This window comes from Eleutherodactylus coqui, chromosome 1 (assembly GCF_035609145.1).
Source record: "Eleutherodactylus coqui strain aEleCoq1 chromosome 1, aEleCoq1.hap1, whole genome shotgun sequence".
Lineage (NCBI taxonomy): Eukaryota > Metazoa > Chordata > Amphibia > Anura > Eleutherodactylidae > Eleutherodactylus > Eleutherodactylus coqui.
The window spans coordinates 185,001,653-185,020,489 of record NC_089837.1 but is presented as its reverse complement, the minus strand read 5'-3'; the positions used below and the strand labels follow the sequence as shown (position 1 = coordinate 185,020,489).

Sequence of the window (18,837 nt, the reverse complement as noted above, 5' to 3'; positions counted from 1 at the left end):
TCCCTTTGAATAATGAAATGTCCTTCTATATATGAACGTACCTCATAATGTGTATATAGTTCGTCTATCTAGAAAAAGAAAGGAACATTTCATCAGAAGACTTTCTTCTCTTTGTAAAAAGATTATTCAGATTTAATTTATAATTTTACGTAATAATATATTGGCAAATGACTTGAGCTTGGACATGCTGAAAAACAGCCGAGCGCGGCAACCTTATGATTTTTTCCTAACTCTCATTAAAGTGAATGGGTGTTACAGAAACAGAGTAGCACTGCGTAGCACTGAGCTGTTTCCTTAACTCCATTCACTTCGGTTGGAGTTATGAAAACATTGTAAAAATTCCACGCTCATTTGTTTCTATAAGCACCATGGCAAGATGGTCGGAAATCCAGACGCAGGTTTGTCACCTTAGCCAGGAAGTACTGAGATGGGAATACCTCTTTAAGGTAGAGTACAATGGCATAAGTTTATAAAAAGCATTCAACAGGAGAAATGTAGGATTTAACCACTTAACTATTTACAACCCTAATGACCAACCAATTTTTTTTTCCATTGTCGCATTCCAAGAGCCATACATTTTTTAGTTTTCTATTTACATAGTGAAATGAGCACTAATTTTTTGCAAGACAAATTGATTTTTTTTATCAGGGGTGGACTGAAATCCTGCCATCATTTTTGGGGATTTTTTAAGGCATTCACTGTACAGTATAAGGCCTCAGTAAGACGAGCATGTATTTTGACGCATCCGTGCTGCGAAAAGAAATGCGCTGCACAGATGTGCAAAATACACGTAACCGAAGCTCCGTGCTCATTGCTTCCAATGGGGCAGGCGCTGCTCCCGGCGGCCGCATTGAAAGCAATGGGATGCCGGCAACCCCCACAGTGATTTTGGGGGAAGGGCTTTAACTATAAGCTCTTCCCTGAAAATCATCCCTAGCTCTGGCAAAAAAATATATACTCATCTCTCTGCTGCTGTCGGGGCTAAGCGTGTCTTTCCGCTTGGGTCCTTGGCGCTGTACTGAAGTTCCTTCAGCAGGCAGGGATTTAAAATTAATTGAATGGCTGAGCGCTGCCTGTGATTGGCTGGGCTCTGTGACCAATCACAGGCAGCACTCAGCTGTCATTCAATGAATGACCGAGCGCTGCCTGCGATTGGCTGATCGATTTGTCAATCAGACACAGCCCTTTCAGCAGGCGGAGATTTTAAATCGGATACCATTTTTTGGAGTGTATGACACTTTTTATTAGCAAAAAACATAACTCTGGGGCTGTGTTTGACTTTCATTTTTTTACAGTGTTCCACATTTAAAATTCAGCATTACCACAAACACCCATAACAATCTTATTTTTCTGTCGATGGTGTTGTATGAGGGCGTTTATTTTTTTTATATTTAGTTTTTTTTTGCACAATGAGCTCCAGTTTTTAGTGGTACCATGAGGAATGATTTATGATACCAATTTTGGGTTCACACAAATTTTTCATAGTTTTTATTCCAGTTCTTATGAAGTGGGATACATAAAATGAGCGATTTTAGGTATGAAGTTTGTATTTATTTTTCATAGTGCTCATCGTGCAGGTTTAATAATATTCTAACTTTTACATTTGGGCCACTACAATACTAATTTTATTAATAGTGGAGAAGGGCAGTGTTTTGAGTTTTTTTGTGATTTTATTATTTTATATTTCGATTAATATTTATTCAACCTATTTTTTGTCCTTCTAGGAGATTTGAACTTCATCAGCTTCGATTGGTGATAAAATACACAGCAATGCTTCAGTATTGCCTTGTATTCTACTAGATTATTGAAAACATTGGTTTCATAATCATGCGTTTTCACTTGCTCTTGCATCGCAAGAAAACATATCGCATATGGATGGAGATGGGATTTTCGTGTGTGTTGTAGATACTCACTTTTCTTGTAGTTATGTCATTTCTGTCTTGGAGAAGCATGGAAGTCTTATCAACCACTTGCAAACCCACCAAAGATCTGGACTCTCTTACATTGATAGATAGGGATACATTTTCTGATGGTTCGGCTTTATTTTTACTCCACGATAAAGTCACCTATATTTTACAATAAATACATAATTTGCGCATTCATAATAAAACAAATTAAAATAAATAAGTAACACTATTACCTTGTTTCCTAATGTGGTTTTGACAGGAAATACTTGAGAGCTATTTTGCACAATATCACCAAAGCTACCGTTAATATTCAGATAATAGACTATCAGCTGAGCAGTCGGAGTCCAAGAATAGTCAGGAGTGAGACTAAATGTTGTTTTGTTCTTTCCTGCAGACACAATCATCCCATTGGCCATAACCTTTAAGAAAAAGATTTCCATGATATGTGTAAATGAAATATGTTATCATATCCAGTGTAGGTACATAAAGCGATGCCGCCATGCTGATAGCAGTAAGCAGGAGTGACACCCACAGAAACTTTAATGGCGCCAAAGAATGACAGACAGACACACAGTTCAACTCCAGCAACTTAATTTTTAATTGCGTACTCTGAGCGCACTCATTTAGTTCCAACAGAGGTAAGTAAGTAACAAAAAATGTCAATTATTTACAAAGGCACAATACACTTGTAGGTTCCACAATAGGCACAATTCCTAATTACAGTCACGGACAAAGGTTTTGAGGCTGACACCAATATTGGTTTTCCCAATGCTTGCTGCTTCCACGTTTCTAGATCTTTTAGGCCACTCTCACACAGGCGGTTTTTACAGCATTTTAGTGAGCATTTAAAAAGCCTGCTAAAAATGCTGTACTGAGCCTCCATTGATTTCAATGTAGCTTCTCAGACGACCGTTTTAGCCCAACTGTATCAATTAGAGGAATACTTGATCTGCGTCCAAGCCTGCCACCCTCTAAAAGTTGTGAGTTTTGCTGTGGGGCTCTATGAGTTCTTTGTAAACCCATGTGTCTACTCTCAACCAGCTCATTTCATAGATCCATATCATACTGTGAATTCGATCCAGTAGACCCATGGTTGGGCTGGTATACTAATCTGTAAAATGCACCCTTAATATGCTAAGAAATACAGTTTCTGGTTCTGATGCTATATTTACTTTATATGCTTGGTTCTGGTACTGTATTTATGTACTGAGGTTACTTCTCGTGCTGAATTTATGCATTGAGCTTGTTTCTGGTGCTGTATTTATGTACTGAGCTTTCTTCTGGGGATATATTCATGCTATGAGCTTGTTCTGGTGCTGCATTTCTGTTAAATAGATAATTAAATTATAGATGTAAATACATGGCAGCCCTAAGCCCCAGCTGCCATAGCAACTGAACCGCACCTTGCGATCTCATCGTAAGGGGTTGTTCAGGGCCCCTAAAATCTGACCAACAACTGCATTTAAAGGGTTAACGGTTGTGATCACGGGTGTCAGCTGTCATAAAGGGATCCCGCTCCATACAAACCCCAACGCTGGAGGGCATACATGTGCTTCCAAAAATGTCAAAGGGGTAAGTTTATACCACTAATTAGTTGGTTTAGTTTGATGGTAGAGTTTACAAGAAAATTGTGGCACATTTTTAATGAACAGGGTTGCATTCAGACTATGCCCCCTTCCCCATAAAGCCACCCCCCTTTTCATAGTTGATAAAAAAAAAATGTCTAAAACAGGTCTAAAATGTGGTCCAAAGCATGTAAATCAGTCTTCTGGTGCAATTTTCCATGGTTATCTGCCCTTCCATTATATACAATGTGCCACAGGCAATTTTATCCTACATGATAACCCTAAAGAAGATCGAAGGTGCAACATATTAAAATTCAAAGACGTAAATAATACATACCACATAATAAATAGCCTGCACTTTTGGAACTGTGTTAACTTGTATATTAAATGGTGTTCCAACCTATGTGACAAAATATAAATGATGACAAAGTCAAAGTAACATTGATTAATTATCATTGTAACTGCATCTTCACAAAATACTGCATATACTTTACTGCTTTCCTTAAAGAGTCACTGCACTTTTCATAAGTGTTAATCAGTGAGGGTCCCACTGTTGAGACCCCCACTGATCGCTAAAATGAGAGGGCTGTAGCGCTTACACGAGTAGTAGGCCCTCTCGGTTGTCTTCTCTAGTGTTCGACTGCTTGCGGCAGCTGAGAATGGTCCATATGGAGGTGAATAGAAAGAACAGAGCCAACCGACAACTAGTGAAGATATCCGAGGGGGCCTAGCGCTCTTGTAAGCGCTACAGGCCCCTCAGTATAGCAATCAGCAGGGGTCTTAACAGTGGGACCATCACTGATGAACACTTTTGATATGTCTCTGTGACATGACAAAAGTTATCTGAAAGTTAACTTCTCCCACTAACGTTTTGAATCAAACAGGGAAAGGTAAAAAAGAAAAACAACTTTAAGACAACTCACAAGTACGCAGAAGTTTGTCCAACTTTACATTACCTTTAAAACAATTTCTGATATTTGTAGTTGGATCGTATAGTTTGTCCCATATAACTTGTCAAAGGAGAATAATTCAGTAGTGTTCTGGTAACCAACCTACACCAAAGGATTAATATGGGCACACATTAAGGAAACAAGTAAAAGAGAAGAAAAATGAATAAGAGAAGTTCTGCGTGGTTCTTTGAAATGTACTTCTGCAATATCTACAGATTCTCGTTGAGGTTCTTTAAGGTGGTGGTATGAGATTAAAAAAAAAAAAAAAGCTTCTTCTATCCACAAAAAGCAGTACCCTCTTCCATAATCTTTGTCTGGCATTGCAGAACAGCCTCATCAAAAGAATGAGCTGCTGAGCTGCAATACCAGACACGTCCTATACTGTTTCTGGAAGGAAGCAGCCACATGTTTTTCTAATTTTAGAAATCTCTTTAAGTTCTATAAGACATACTTCTCTCTCTACTCACCTCCACTTGTATAAATTGGATTGACCGATAAACAGGAAATTTCACGTCAATGATTGCAGATTCTGGGATGGTGTAATTCTGCAATGTGACATTGTCAGCGAATTCAGTGCTACTGGTTACCCAATAATCGCCTGAAAACTGCAATATTTTAGCAGAAACCAGTTCACTCCTTTCCTCTTTACTTAAGTTATTTTTGTCAAACCTTTGTATCTCAACCTGAAAAAAAGGGGCAAAAAGACATTATATAAAGTGTCACTTTGGATATGATTGTGCTTAAAGGGTATTCCCATCTTGGAAATCCTATTTCATTGGGTTCAAAATCACAAAACAATGCACTCTTCCATAAGATGTTAATTTCCCACAATGCACAAATCTTGCACGAATTTCTCGGCCATGTGAAAGCAGCCTTAGGATAAAGACAGACATTCGGTCAGCTTGCAGTTGTGATGAGGCCATGATTGCAGAAGGTCCATTTTTTATTGTTTCCCATGGTAATTTTGATGTTTAGCACTGACAGAACTTGACTGATTTATTGATTTTTTTCAGCTTTGGATTTCGGTTGTATGCCCACTTCTGGTGGCCACTGGTCACATGACTAAATTTTGCAGCCATTGGCCAGCGGATGGGGTACATGTGGCCAGCCAGACTATGTGTTTTCAGCCTATCTTCACGGTCTTCAGACATTCTTTTGTGTTTTGTGCAGGAAGCATGTGTCTCTAATTCTGCACATGTAATCCAAATGTAACTGATTCAGCAACAGCATCTTGTTGGAAAAACACACATGCAGTTTTGGACTGCATCAAATCCACATCCTAAGCAGAGTGTGTGCCCTTATCCTTACTTACAAGACCGTATATATGTAGCTTTTTAGTTGCATCCAAAATCGGGCAACTTGCGACCATCTGAAGCATTGGATTCCAAGGTATTCATTCAGATGAGCGATTTTTAGCCACGTAAAAAAAATTGCGCCGGAAAGAATAGCATATGGGATTTTATACACCGCATCAAAGATAGGTCTTGCCCTATCTTTGGCTGAGATACGCTGGAAGCTCCCATAGACTCCTATGATAGCTGAAAAAAAAAGGAGGGAAGGGAGTTTAGCTGCATCCAATGCTGGGAAAAGAAGATAGCTGGCTCTATTTAAGCATTAGTAGTCATTCCGAGGATTTCTGCTGATCGTCAGATTTCCGCGCCGCAGCGTATTTTTTTGCCGATAGTCAGAGGCCACACATACAAACAGAAGATACAAGGCTAAAGATTGGGACTTGATCGCGGCTATTCTTCATTCATGTAATTCTTCATTCAGCGCATACGGGCGACTGTTAAAACGCATATGGTCGTGTGAAAGAGCCCTTAGTTGTTCCCCAGCCAGAAATGGAGCTGATCAGCAAGAGATTAACCCCCGTGTTCTTTGCAGGATTTCTGCAGGATTGTTTGTTTCAGGAATGTGAAGAAAATCCTTCAGACTGACAGAATTGGCAAGATTATCGACTGTTTACTTTTATCATTTATTTCTAGGTGTGGCGTTCCTGTAAACTCACTTAATGTAATAACCAGAATGTAATCATTTTAAAGGAATTTGTCAGCAAGGCCAACTGTGAGTAACAAGGTCCATTATCCTAATAAGCAATATTTTACTCTAAAGTGCTACTTGATATTAGAAAAAACATGACCTTCAGGGCTTATTCACACCAACGCATTTGCACTGGATATTAAGAGTGCAAAATTTGCGCACACAATTCGCAGTGAATAGAACCCATTGATTTCACATGTTCAGTCACATGTGCGATTTTTGCATTTCGGTAACACAAAAAAAGCAGCATGTTCTATTTCCATCCATATTGCGCAAGAAAATAGCACATTAAAACTAATAAAACGTAATTGCCCATTGAAATCAATGGGATCATGCTTCTATGTTTTTTTGTGCACGCAAGTACACAAGGCATGCATGCACAACAAACATACAGTTTAAGGCCTCATTCACACAAGCGTTCAGATTTTACGCCAGACGCATCATGTCTGAAAATTGCAATAAGGAAGAATAGCAGCGACCGAGTCCCGCAATTAATTAGCGTTTTCTCGTCCATTCACGAGGGCATATCATGGGCAGAAATCTTCAGAAGGACTTTTAATGCCTAAATAGAGCCAGCTGTCTTCTTTCTCAAGCAACGGATGCAGGTAAACTCCCTGTTCCTTTTTTTTCGGCTCCCATAGGAGTCTACGGGAGCTTCCAGTGTTTTTTGTCAAAAGATAGGTGAAGACTAGAGCTGAGCGAACATGCTCGTCCGAGCTTAATGCTCGTTCGAGTATTAGCATACTCGATAGTGCTCATTACTCGAGCGAGTACCACGCTGTGTTCGACCCATCCCCGTTTTGACCCCTCCCCGCATTACCACTTCCTGCTGTGTCGTGCGAGAGAGAAAGAGAGAAAGAGAGGTCACTTAGACCCCATTTACACATAAAGATAATCTCTCAAAACTCACTCAAATGATAGTTTGAGTGACAGTTTTGAGCGATCATCTTTGCATACTTTATAGTAGCTAATTAGCTACTATAGAGCTATGCAGACAGAGGGGACACCACTGCGGCCTCTAATAGAACAATACAGCTGCTTTGCATAAGCAAACTAGCTGACTGCTAGTGTCCCCACTGTGAATCCACAGTAGGACACAGGCACAGAGAATCTTATCAGTGCAGCCAGCTGATAACAGCCCGCTTTGCTGATAACAGCTGATCGCTCAATTCTAGCAAGCTAGAATTCAGCGATCAGCGACTTGTGCACGAAAACTGCACAATGCCAGTGCATTTAGACAGAACAAGAATCGCTCAAAAGAAGGCTTTGATGGATTTTTGAGCGATTCTCATTGTGTCTAAATGGGCTTTAAGATTTAACAGGTCTCTTACGGTTGGGGGAATTGCCCATGTTTCCTCTAAAGCTAAGGAGCTTAAACACATATCAAAAGTTGTCTAAACCTGTTGCATTTGGCAGGACTGGACGACGGGGATGATGTCAAGGGAAAGAAGGATCAGTCGCCTTAAATTTCAAAGCCTAATCCTGTTGTTCTCCTTGGAGATAAGTTATCTGGCTGTGGCTATATTTACTCTTTCTATTGAAAAAACATGGACACTCAGCATTTATTAGTATGGGCAAGTCAGGAGAAATAGTGGTTGGCCAAACAAGCATTTAGCCAACAACCATTGAAGGTGTAGGTGCACCTTAAAGGGGTTCTGTCATTAAAAAAGAAAATCTGGGCTGGAGTCCTGTCTCCACTGCATCAAGAGGCTTATTGGGACCTCGGACGTTGAACCCAGTCGATGAGAATAAAGTTCATGTTGGCACAGGTATGGAGAGAACGACACTGCATGTCACTTATTTAAGGATTATTTAGGGACTCTTTCATTCCCTTTCTCCCCCTCTCCCCCACATCTCCCTGCTACCCCATCCTTATCTCCCCTCCCTCTTCTCCTCCTCTTTTCTTCTCTCTCTCTCCAAATTATTCTTTTTATTTTTGAGCTCTTTCACTCTCTCAATATTTGATAGCTGAATTCATGTAACTTAGATGTAATGCTCACGTTTGTATATCCCTATGAGTCTCAATGGACAATTTTCGCTGTCTATGACCCTAACTGGGAGTCTAGCACCGTCTAAATGGACGAATGAGAGTGACCTTTTTGTTTTTTGTCAATTTATATGGAATGGAAATTATGTAAAAATTTCAATAAAGATTGATTCAAAAAAAAAATCTACACTTACCTATTCCTCCCTAGGCAGTCTACTTACCGCAACTTCAACTCCTTGATCTTCTCCTGGTTCCTCCAGTCTCCCAGTTCACCTCACCTCCAGCGAGCTGGATCCTCTTCTTCCTGTGACGAGGTGTACATTACTGGCATTCTGCTTCCTGCAGGGCAATGTACACGATGTCACTAGTGACGTAGCATTTACTGCCTAGAAGAGAATGCCGAATCCTCGGCAGCCTGCTTTAGTGCGACTGTGCATGCGCGATGTCTTGCTGTTAGTGTTTCATATACTTTATGAAACACTAGTGGCGAGATATCTTGCATGCTCGCTAAAGTAGGCTGCCAAGGATTCAACATTCTCTGCTAGACAGTGAACACTATGGTAGTCATAGCGTTCACTCCCCTGCAGGAAGTGAACTGCAGTTAATGGATGCTCCAAAATAGGAAGAAGAGGATCCAGCCGGCTAGAGGCGAGGTGACCTGGGGGACTGGAGGAGCCGGGAGAAGATTGGGGAGGTGAAGATGCGGTAAGAAGACTGCCGGGGAAGGAATAGGTAAGTATTGATTTTTTTTTCTAATGAGAGAACCTCTTTTAAAGGGAACTTGCTACGTTGTATAAGATGCAGTTCAGTCTGTGGTCAGCATATTATAGAGCAAATTGATATATAGTTCTGTGAGAAAACATTCAGTGTAACTTAGAAGTCCAGTGTGCAGTCTTATTCAGTGATTAGCAATTATCTCTGTATGCAAACTCATACAGAGGTAGCTGTCAATCCCTGATAGGACCGCCCATTGGACTCCTAAGTTTAGAAAGAGCAGGGAGATCAATGAATAAAATAAAGTTATATTGAATCTTTTTTCACAAAACTATGTATTAATGTGCTCTGCTCCTCCTGCTCTATAATATATTGCTCCCAGATCAGATACCAGGATTAATGTGATGGGTTCCCTTTAAGATGTAATTGTTCCCAGCAAGAGAAACCCCGGAATCTTGTAGATATGATACCTTTTAATGGCTAACAAAAATACATAATGTAATAGCGAGCTTGCAAACCTCTAGGGCTCTTCGTCAGGCTAAAATGGAATAGATGTGAAGAGGCATGAATATTTATACACACTTATGACACACATACTTATGACAAGGCACAGACATGGATGTGATTGGTTTGTACTTAAAAGAATACTGCCAGGCCAGGAATGGTGTAAGGGGTTCCCTTTAAATCATGCTGCCAACAGTAAGACTGGGTTCACACAGGGCGGCAAATCCGCCTGCGGCTGCTAATCCCAGAGTTAGCCAGCTATGTGGACGAGATGTCTCAGAAATCTCATCCACATTGGACGGTGAATCCGTTACGGATTCGCCGACCGCAGCATGTCGGTTCTTTTTTTTCCCGCTGTGGCCGCGGAAAAGCGTGCGGCCAAGCCGCTTTAAAACCTGTGGCTAAGTGGAAATCTTGCGGGTTTTCGCTGCGGCCGAACCGTGAAATTTCCACCAGGAATACGCCCTGTGAGAACCCAGCCTTAGGGTACAATGGTCTTCACAAGTTCCCTTCAATGCCATGACTATGTAAAGGAAAGCAATTCAGTGCTGGGCCATCTCTCACTTGGGGATCCTAGAGCAAGCCTAACTCTGCATTAGATATGCCACTCTTCGTAACGCTAAAATTCCATCCATTAGTTAGGCAGTGGTAACATACAGTACCTGAAATGTGAAATTTTCCCCAGCCTTAAAAGCTTGTGGTTGGCCAACACGTTTGAGGCTGTATTCATAATCCACTCGTTGTACCCTGGATGACTCATTTATAACAATACCTGTAAATAAGTATGAGGGACAAACTTAAAAGGACACTCTTTTTTTCAAACAACTTCTGCTCACCTAATAGCCTGGCAGTGTTTCATCAATCTTGTAATATACTGTATTTAAAATGTATTTGAATTCAGTGCATTACTGCCTTTGCTTGCAAAATACACACAGGGTATCCTTAGGGACTTCTGCTGAGCTAAGAGATGTCCTTGAAAATATTAGTTCTGGCAATAGCAATCACTAATAAACAAGATATAAAAAAAAACATAAGCTAACAAAGAAACAGGATAGCTGTGGGGACTTCTACTAAATTTAACTATGTCCCTTTAAAACCATTAACGCTGGCAATTGCAGTCACTGATAAACAAGAAATGAGAAAACATAATGGCTCATTTAGACACAATGAGAATCGCTCAAAAGTCGCTCAAAGCCGTCTTTTGAGCAATTCTCGTTGCCTCTAAATGCACTGACATTGTGCAGTTTTTGTGCACAAATCATTGATTGCTCACTTCAAGTTTTCTTAAATTAAGCGATCAGCTGTTATCAGCGCAGCCGGCTGTTATCAGAGCCGGCTGCATTCATAAGATTCTCTGTGCCTGTGTCCTGATGTGAATTCACAGCGGGGCATGGGCTGTAAGCCTACAGAACAATACAGCTGTTTGCTTATGCAAAACAGTTGTATTGTTCTATTAGCAGCTGCGACTGTGTTCCGCTACAGCTGCATAACTGTATAGAAGCTACTTAGCTACTATAGGGTATGCAAAGATGATTGCTCAAACCTGTAACTCAAACTGCCTTTTGAGCGATTGTCTGTCAGTGTAAATGAGGTCTTAGCGAAGGGTGCATTCACATCTGCACTGGGGATTCCGCTATCCCGTTCTGTTCGGGGAGCAGGAAAGGGGAATCCCCATGGCTGAATGACTCCGTCTGTGGATGGAACTGAACAGCGCCAGGCGAACCCCATTAACTTCTTGGCTTTTGGACGGACAAAGAAAATTGCTGCATGCATTGCTTGTTCTACCGGTATTTTCGGCCACATCTGTCATGGAATCTCCGGGCAGATGGAGTCATTTTTATAGTTCAATAAACACGTACAGCCCACAGCATCCATTAGTTGGCTATTTCTCCCAAGTTTTACTGTTTTTCATAGGTACTGGAGGGTACTGTAATTTCTACTAATAAAGTTCTTTTGTACTATTTTCTACCTCAGTTTATTTATAGTTTACCTGTGAATTCTTCAGTTACCGAGACTGTTACATTCAGATACTCCCAGTACAGTATATTTTGCATTTCCGCATGTGTGAAGATGAATTTTATGGATCCTGAGATCTAAAAGTTAGGAAAACAGTTTATTAATATTTGTGTTGAGTAAACTGTTAAAGATGGAGCTCCTCTAATTGATATGAACTATAAGTAGTACTGGTCCTTCACATATCCATATTGCTACAGTGTATTTCATGCACGGGTTTTGTGTGCAAAATACGCTGTACCAATCTGCCATAGGCTGCCATGCTGCCGATCACACATATTGTGCGAAATATGCACACAATAAAGATCGCAGCATGATTCTATCTTGGCGCATATTATTTGCTCATACATGCCAAGATAGTGCATGGCAATCAGTGGCCCGCAGCAAGTATGCAATGTCATGGCGTACCTGCTGCATGCTGGGCAACTGTCACATGCTGGTGATACGCAGCAAATTACACTCATGTACAGCCGGCCTTAGAGGCAGGAGGTGAACACTGTCCCCTCTAACACTGCAGGCTAACACAGGAAGCATACTTTCTCTCAGTTGTTCAGGAGAATACCCAAGTTACCCACTGCTGATCATGTTTAGTAAAATGAGAATATATGTATCCGCCAAATGACTGTATTTGCCTCAAGCCCGTGTTTCCCACATGTCAGAGGATCACAAGTGTGTCTCATTGATTTCAATGGGAAACATCACACTCGCAAGCACATCATACAGCATGTGAGTGTCCTTAAAGGTCCCATTGAAAACATTGGGCGAGGTATTTCAAGAGAGCTCAAAAAGACAGAACATGCTGCAATTTTCATGTGAATAAGTCCATTTAAAAGCATGGAGTTCAAATTCCTGCAAGTTTTGTGCGTCTCGCAACGCAAGATTCTGTCCTGTGTGAATGTAGCCTAAATTTGGTACCGTCCTAATTATACTAACCCATAAAATAAAATTATGTATGCTGTGTATGGCATAAAAACAAGACCCTCTGGGGCGTGTCCTGACATCCCTTAATGGGCTCCGACGAACCGTGAAAGGCCTAGGACATCCAGCTTCCCCAGCATACAGTTATCCTGCCGCAGACCCAACAGCAACTCACTCGGTCACCATAGAACAACTTGGGAGACTGATCTGATCGAGAGGTGCCGGCTGAAGAGGAGGGGGAACCCAAGAAACGCTGCGGCCTATCCATCCCCGCGCGCAGCAGAAAGCGGGAAACGGCAGTAGCGCTCCGTTGACCACATACCCAGAGGGTCCACTGCCGGCTCCCACGGAGGGAACACACGGAGGACCGTGCATCGCACTACTCACCTCACTGCTAGTGGGAGCGCCGGCGGCTGGGCGCAGCTGAGAAGACCACACGAGTGGGACTCGCGTTCCCGTGGCTCCCTGTCAGAGACTAGGACGCCCACAGCTCCCCTCTGCAGGCGGGGGTACTCCAGGGCGCCGGAGAGACTCCCTGACCCCGGTAGAAGGTAACTTCATAGCGGAGGCACGGCAGCGGGATCTGCAGAGTGCCAGTGCAAGGATCACAACATCTAACAGGTAAGTTCCCTGCTGCTCTGCTACACCCTGCACAGCAGAGCCAGCCAAGAGGCCACTTGGAACTGCAGGTGCACCATTGATACTTGGGAAAGCCTGATTCCTGCAAATTACTATTTACACTTGTGTCACTACTGCCACAATATCTGCAAGCCTCGCAAAATTTCTACCTACATTAAGCCAGGACCCCTCCATCACTCCTAGTGAACTCCATTCCAGAACTTGGGGGCATAATTAGACATAACCAGCGCCAATTCTGAAAAGGCACATTTGTCATCTTGTAGACACCAGTGCTGAGCTCTATATCCCACGCAGCACTACGAACAAGACCCTATCTATTTTGGTTAATGCTGGTAATTTGCGACTCACAGTAAAGTTTCAAGTCTCTCCAACTACAGTGCATCTTGCTAGGTAGACACAGTGGATAGACCCTGCTGCCACCTAGTGATCTGCATCGATATCACCAACACAAAACAACTCAATACAACCGTATTGTCGATGTAGCGCAGATAAAAGGTTGTCACAGCCTCTACAGCACAAAATATATTTAACGCACGCATCACCACTCCAGTGCGTCTTAACGAAAGTGTTTCAAAGAAGAGACCCTGGTCTCTAAACAACATGTCATCTTACTAATGTAACACTAGCCGCACACGGTTCTGAATGGTGGTCACAACCCCGGAAAGACCCCAAGACCCAATCTCCCTAAAACCTGAATGAAGCATCTCCTAGCCCACTTATTCCTAACACAGCAACCATGCTCCCCGTTCAACCGAGAGCAGGGGAAAACAACCTAAGCTCGCAGCAGAGTGCTAAGAAATCCTCAAAACTGCAGGAGGCTACCATTTCCTCTGATGAAACATCTCGCTCGTCGATGGAGGATTTACAGCTTCCATCACGTGCCAACGCAGACAGCCCTAACAATAGCCCTTCAGAGAGTCCTACCTCTATCATACCATACAATCTCTTAGCCCAAATACAAACGAAATCCGAGAGCTTAGCCAGAGGACAATCGCTCTTGAAGATAGAATGGACAACGCTACCATAGTCCTAGATTCCCACGAAAAAGAAATAGAACAACTTCACGAAGAGATACATTTTCTTCATGATAAGCTAGATGTCGAAAATAGGGTATGACGAGACAAGGTACGCATCTGCGGAGTCCCCGAATCCATCAAAGATCTACAATCAACAGTGACGGCGCTGTTCCACGAGCTCTGCCCGAACATCCCAATCGATCGGTTGGAACTCGATAGAGTTCACCAAACCCAAATGGACCCCCAAGGGATATCGTGTTAAAACTCCACTTCCACCGTACTAAAGAGCAACTGATGTGCGCTGCCTGATCTTCCCACAAGCTAACATTCCAGGGCTTTGACTATCAGTTGTTTCCCGATTTGGCACCATCTACATGCTGCAACCCCCTGAAAGGATCCATAGCCCACTGGAGTCATGGCTATGAAAGACTTTTGAGTCAGCAAGATGTCAAATTTTCCGGCTGACTTTCTCTCTCGCCAGTCGTGAGCATCTCTTTGTATTGACATGAGTTAAAATCATCTCAAGACTATACACATGAGTTTCTATCCGAAGAACAAGATGACAGAGATACGACGGACATACTCTGGGCAGTAGATCTTTGGGAGATTGCAACAACTCCGCTCCTAAACAGATTGCTACCTACTAACGATGTAACGTTCAAGAATTACAGTCAGTTTTTTGTCCGTTCCTTGTTTTGTTCCTATCCTTTGGTCTACGCCCCTCTTCCTCCATCCTGTCTGCTTTCCCTCCCTCCCCTCCCCCACCATTCCTGCCCCCCTTAGGGTCTTTTACGACCTTCTTTTATCTTTAGCTATCAGTACTATAAGCCACCCCATTTCAGAGCTGATGTGGCTTCCTACTTGTAAACCTCCTCGTAACTATGAAGAGTTTGTTACTTGTTGCTGCTAAGGCAATCTCACCCATTGCTCCTAGTACTAATTGTATATGTTGGCCACACCCTGCTTTCCCCTGCTTCTTCCCTCTCCTCATTCCCCCCCAACCTCCCCTCCCATGGGGTGGAGGTCCTGAGACGGTTTCCATTTTTCATATTCTCTGTCCCCGCCCACGGATGAGTGCTGACCAACCTAATCATTGTCACTCCGTACTCGTACAGACAGATCATCTAGCCGTATGAAAGGACCCTTAGCTTTTCTTGGGGCACCCATGCAAATCTAGACTTACTTTGAAACTGAATCTTTATAAGAACTAATCCCAATATAAGAAGCAATTGTTTTGTGACTATATAGGTCACCAGTGCATACCACACATGTAATAATACATATAAATGTTTTCCTATTTGTTCAATAGCTTTATGATTCTATATGGTCGTCAGTAATGAGAAGCAACTTGATCATAGTAGTACTTACCTGGTATGTTTTGCTGATTTCAGTTAAAGTTTCAGAACCATATAGTTGCTTCAAAGATACTGTTACATTGCCTTTTAAGGGTATGCCAAAAAAGTACCTAAGGTAGAGAAGAGTCACTTAGATGGGATGCATGAATATTACTGTTACAGGGCCACTTAAAGAGGTATTCTGGGACTTTTACTATTGATTACTTTTCCTCAGGATAGGTCATCAACCATTAATTGGCGAAGCTCCAGCACTCAAGGAGTGTAATAACCGGTTTCATTCCCATTGAAATCAATGGAAGAGATGCCTCCCATTACACTTCCGGCTTCTCATTGCAGTCAGAGGCAGAAGTGTAATTCAAGGCTTCACTGTCATTGATTTAAATAGGAGTGCAGCCAGCTATTATACTTCCGACTCTGACCTCCGATGCCAATATCCGGTTGCTGCACTGACAGTAGACCAGATGATCAGCTGATCAGCAGAGATCTTGAGTGGCAGACCCTTGCTAAACAACTATTGATGGACTATTCTGACTTTCAGTAAAAGTCAAAGTCCAGGACTACCCCTTTAATGATAAGGAATTATGCACACTTTAGAGATGTGAGATTTACTCCTTTCTCTCAGACATCTTAATCATACTGGTATTCAGTAAAGTATGCCACCATTTTCTTTCTGTCTAATTTGTACAAAATCCAGAAAACATAAGCTTTGTATAACTTTGTATGGAAAAGGAGACATACAGAGGTACAGTAGAGTTAAAGGGGTTGTCCCGCGCCGAAACAGGTTTTTTTTTTTTTCAATAGCCCCCCCGTTCGGCGCGAGACAAACCCGATGCAGGGGTTTAAAAAAAAAAAACGGATAGTACTTACCCGAATCCCCGCGCTCCGGTGACTTCTTACTTACCTTGCGAAGATGGCCGCCGGGATCTTCACCCTCGGTGGACCGCAGGTCTTCTGTGCGGTCCATTGGCGATTCCAGCCTCCTGATTGGCTGGAATCGGCACACGGGGCGGAGCTACGAGGAGCAGCTCTCTGGCACGAGCGGCCCCATTCAGAAGGGAGAAGACCGGACTGCGCAAGCGCGTCTAATCGGGCGATTAGACGCTGAAAATAAGACGGCACCCTGGAGACGAGGACGCTAGCAACGGAACAGGTAAGTGAATAACTTCTGTATGGCTCATAATTAATGCACAATGTACATTACAAAGTGCATTAATATGGCCATACAGAAGTGTATACCCCAACTTTGTTTCGCGGGACAACCCCTTTAAATGCACCTTTATAAGTCCTCTATTACAACTTCGAATAAATGAAAACATCATATGGGTATATGCATGAGGCCTTATACTAAATTAATTGTTCATATCAGACAAATTTGGGTCAAACATGAGGAATAGTGCAAAATTACAAAATAAGCTTTACTTACCAGGAGATTTTACCACTACTGCCAATTGGTCCTTGTTTGCAAGGCTGCAGCAGTGACATCAGATCACTAACAGTTGACCTTTGCAGCCAATCGCTGTATCATTGATCACGTATTGTCAATATGATGTCACTGCCTCAGCCCTGGAAAGAAACATCAACAGGAAGCAGCAAATGCTGTTCAACTGCTAAGTATATTTTAGAAGATGTGCCTATGCACTCAAGTGAGGGGATCAAAATAATAAATGGTGTACTAAATCTGAGGGAGAAGGTTCCCCTAGATCAGTGGTGGCGAACCTATGGCACACGTGAGGCGGCATGCAGAGCCCTCCCTGCTGGCATTATATTGGAGGGAACAGAGAAAGAAGATAGATGACCATGATAACGCTGTATCATGGCAGCATTAACATCCAATAATGTAAGCCTAAAAAAAGAATGTACTCTGCGTAAGGCTGCAGGGCAGGCACACATCAATGCACACGCTTGCAGCTCTGGGGCAGCCGCTGCCTCAGTGCTGCATCCTGGCAGCTGGCTGTCAACTCCATGCCACCTCGCGCCTGTGTGCTCCCTCACCTCCGCTACCCCGATCACCGTTTCCAATGCTGCCACAGGCCCCGCTTGTGGTCCGCCGCCGGGACAGGTGACCACCTGGCACCTCTCGGCTGCATCCCAGGAGCTCGCCCCCACCTCTGTGCTGCATGACGGCTGCTCTCCTGCTGACCGCTCCCACTGTACCTGCTTACCACTCCCACTGAGCTCTATGAATGCCGCTCCACCGGTCACCGCTCGCAATGCTGCCGCAGTCCACGCTTGTGCTCCGCAGGCAGGGAAGGCCCTTTCTGGGAATCCTTAGTGGCCTTCCAGGACCTACAGGCCAACCAGCTGTCCAGCCAATCAGGTACAGGGGGCATCACCCCCTGTCAATCTTGACTCCACCAGGACTTCCTGGTGGTGTCAATATACAATAATACCATGACCCAGTACACCATCTTGATCCCCTTCATAAATCTCATACATGTATGTCTTATGCTGATGCACTGTGCAAAGCTGTCTTATTATTTCCAGTATGTGTGCTGCACAGCTGCAGCGCTTGAGAGGGTTAATGTCTGCAAAAATCCAAAGCCTGCATGTAAATGTATCAAGTTATGTCATGTCATGTGGTATGAGAGGAGGTTACAAATGTGAGTGATTGGGAGAGGGAAAAGAGGTCCATGTCTTCAGGAGTGTTGTTGTGCAGAAGGTCCAGGTACATGGGGACACCTTCAGCTTGAGAGAGAGCATCTGTGAGTAACAACTTTCTTTAAAGTGCAGAGGTACTAGCTAATCTTCCGACTTTTCCTACGCGACCATCTGAAGTCTGGATCAACGCGTACAAGTACACCCTTTATTTGTCACACCCATGTGTCTCCAAAGCTGGGTGGAGGTACTGCAAGATAATAATCTCTGTTCACACATGTGTGTCTTTGAGTCTTTAAGAGCCATGTGGAGGTACTAAGTTCTAAAGTCTATTCATTTGCCTGCACTATGAAGTCTACCATTGAACTGCCTTGTATTATCTGTTACAAATTTCAAGTAAAGTTTTGGCTGGGCTCTCACTGTTCCTAGAGACCCATGGTACTTAAGAACTGTCTGTGGCTGAATTTATTATCCGGCAAGGGTCATACCACTGTATGTAGGAATGGTGGCGTCACGTGTGACAACTAATCCCCTGTTATCCAGTTTGGTGGACATTCCCTAACCTAGGGGTGTCCTAGGTGGACTGCAGTGTTACTCTGGCCCTGGCTGTGTGCGCCCCTCCGGGAAGGAGTAT

The 18,837-nt window shown here is 43.0% G+C and overlaps 1 protein-coding gene across 1 annotated transcript in view; it reads right to left on the bottom strand.

The window, feature by feature from the left end:
- LOC136628563 (CD109 antigen-like) overlaps positions 1-18,837 on the bottom strand; it is a 101,198-nt gene that overhangs the window by 46,199 nt on the left and 36,162 nt on the right. The window contains exons 8-16 of the mRNA XM_066604566.1: positions 15,622-15,718; positions 11,658-11,760; positions 10,330-10,439; positions 4,890-5,105; positions 4,429-4,524; positions 3,810-3,872; positions 2,141-2,326; positions 1,914-2,066; positions 42-68 (exon numbers count right to left, since the gene is read on the bottom strand). Coding sequence (XP_066460663.1) covers positions 42-68; positions 1,914-2,066; positions 2,141-2,326; positions 3,810-3,872; positions 4,429-4,524; positions 4,890-5,105; positions 10,330-10,439; positions 11,658-11,760; positions 15,622-15,718 — 1,051 coding nt within the window. The remainder of the gene's footprint in view (positions 1-41; positions 69-1,913; positions 2,067-2,140; positions 2,327-3,809; positions 3,873-4,428; positions 4,525-4,889; positions 5,106-10,329; positions 10,440-11,657; positions 11,761-15,621; positions 15,719-18,837) is intronic.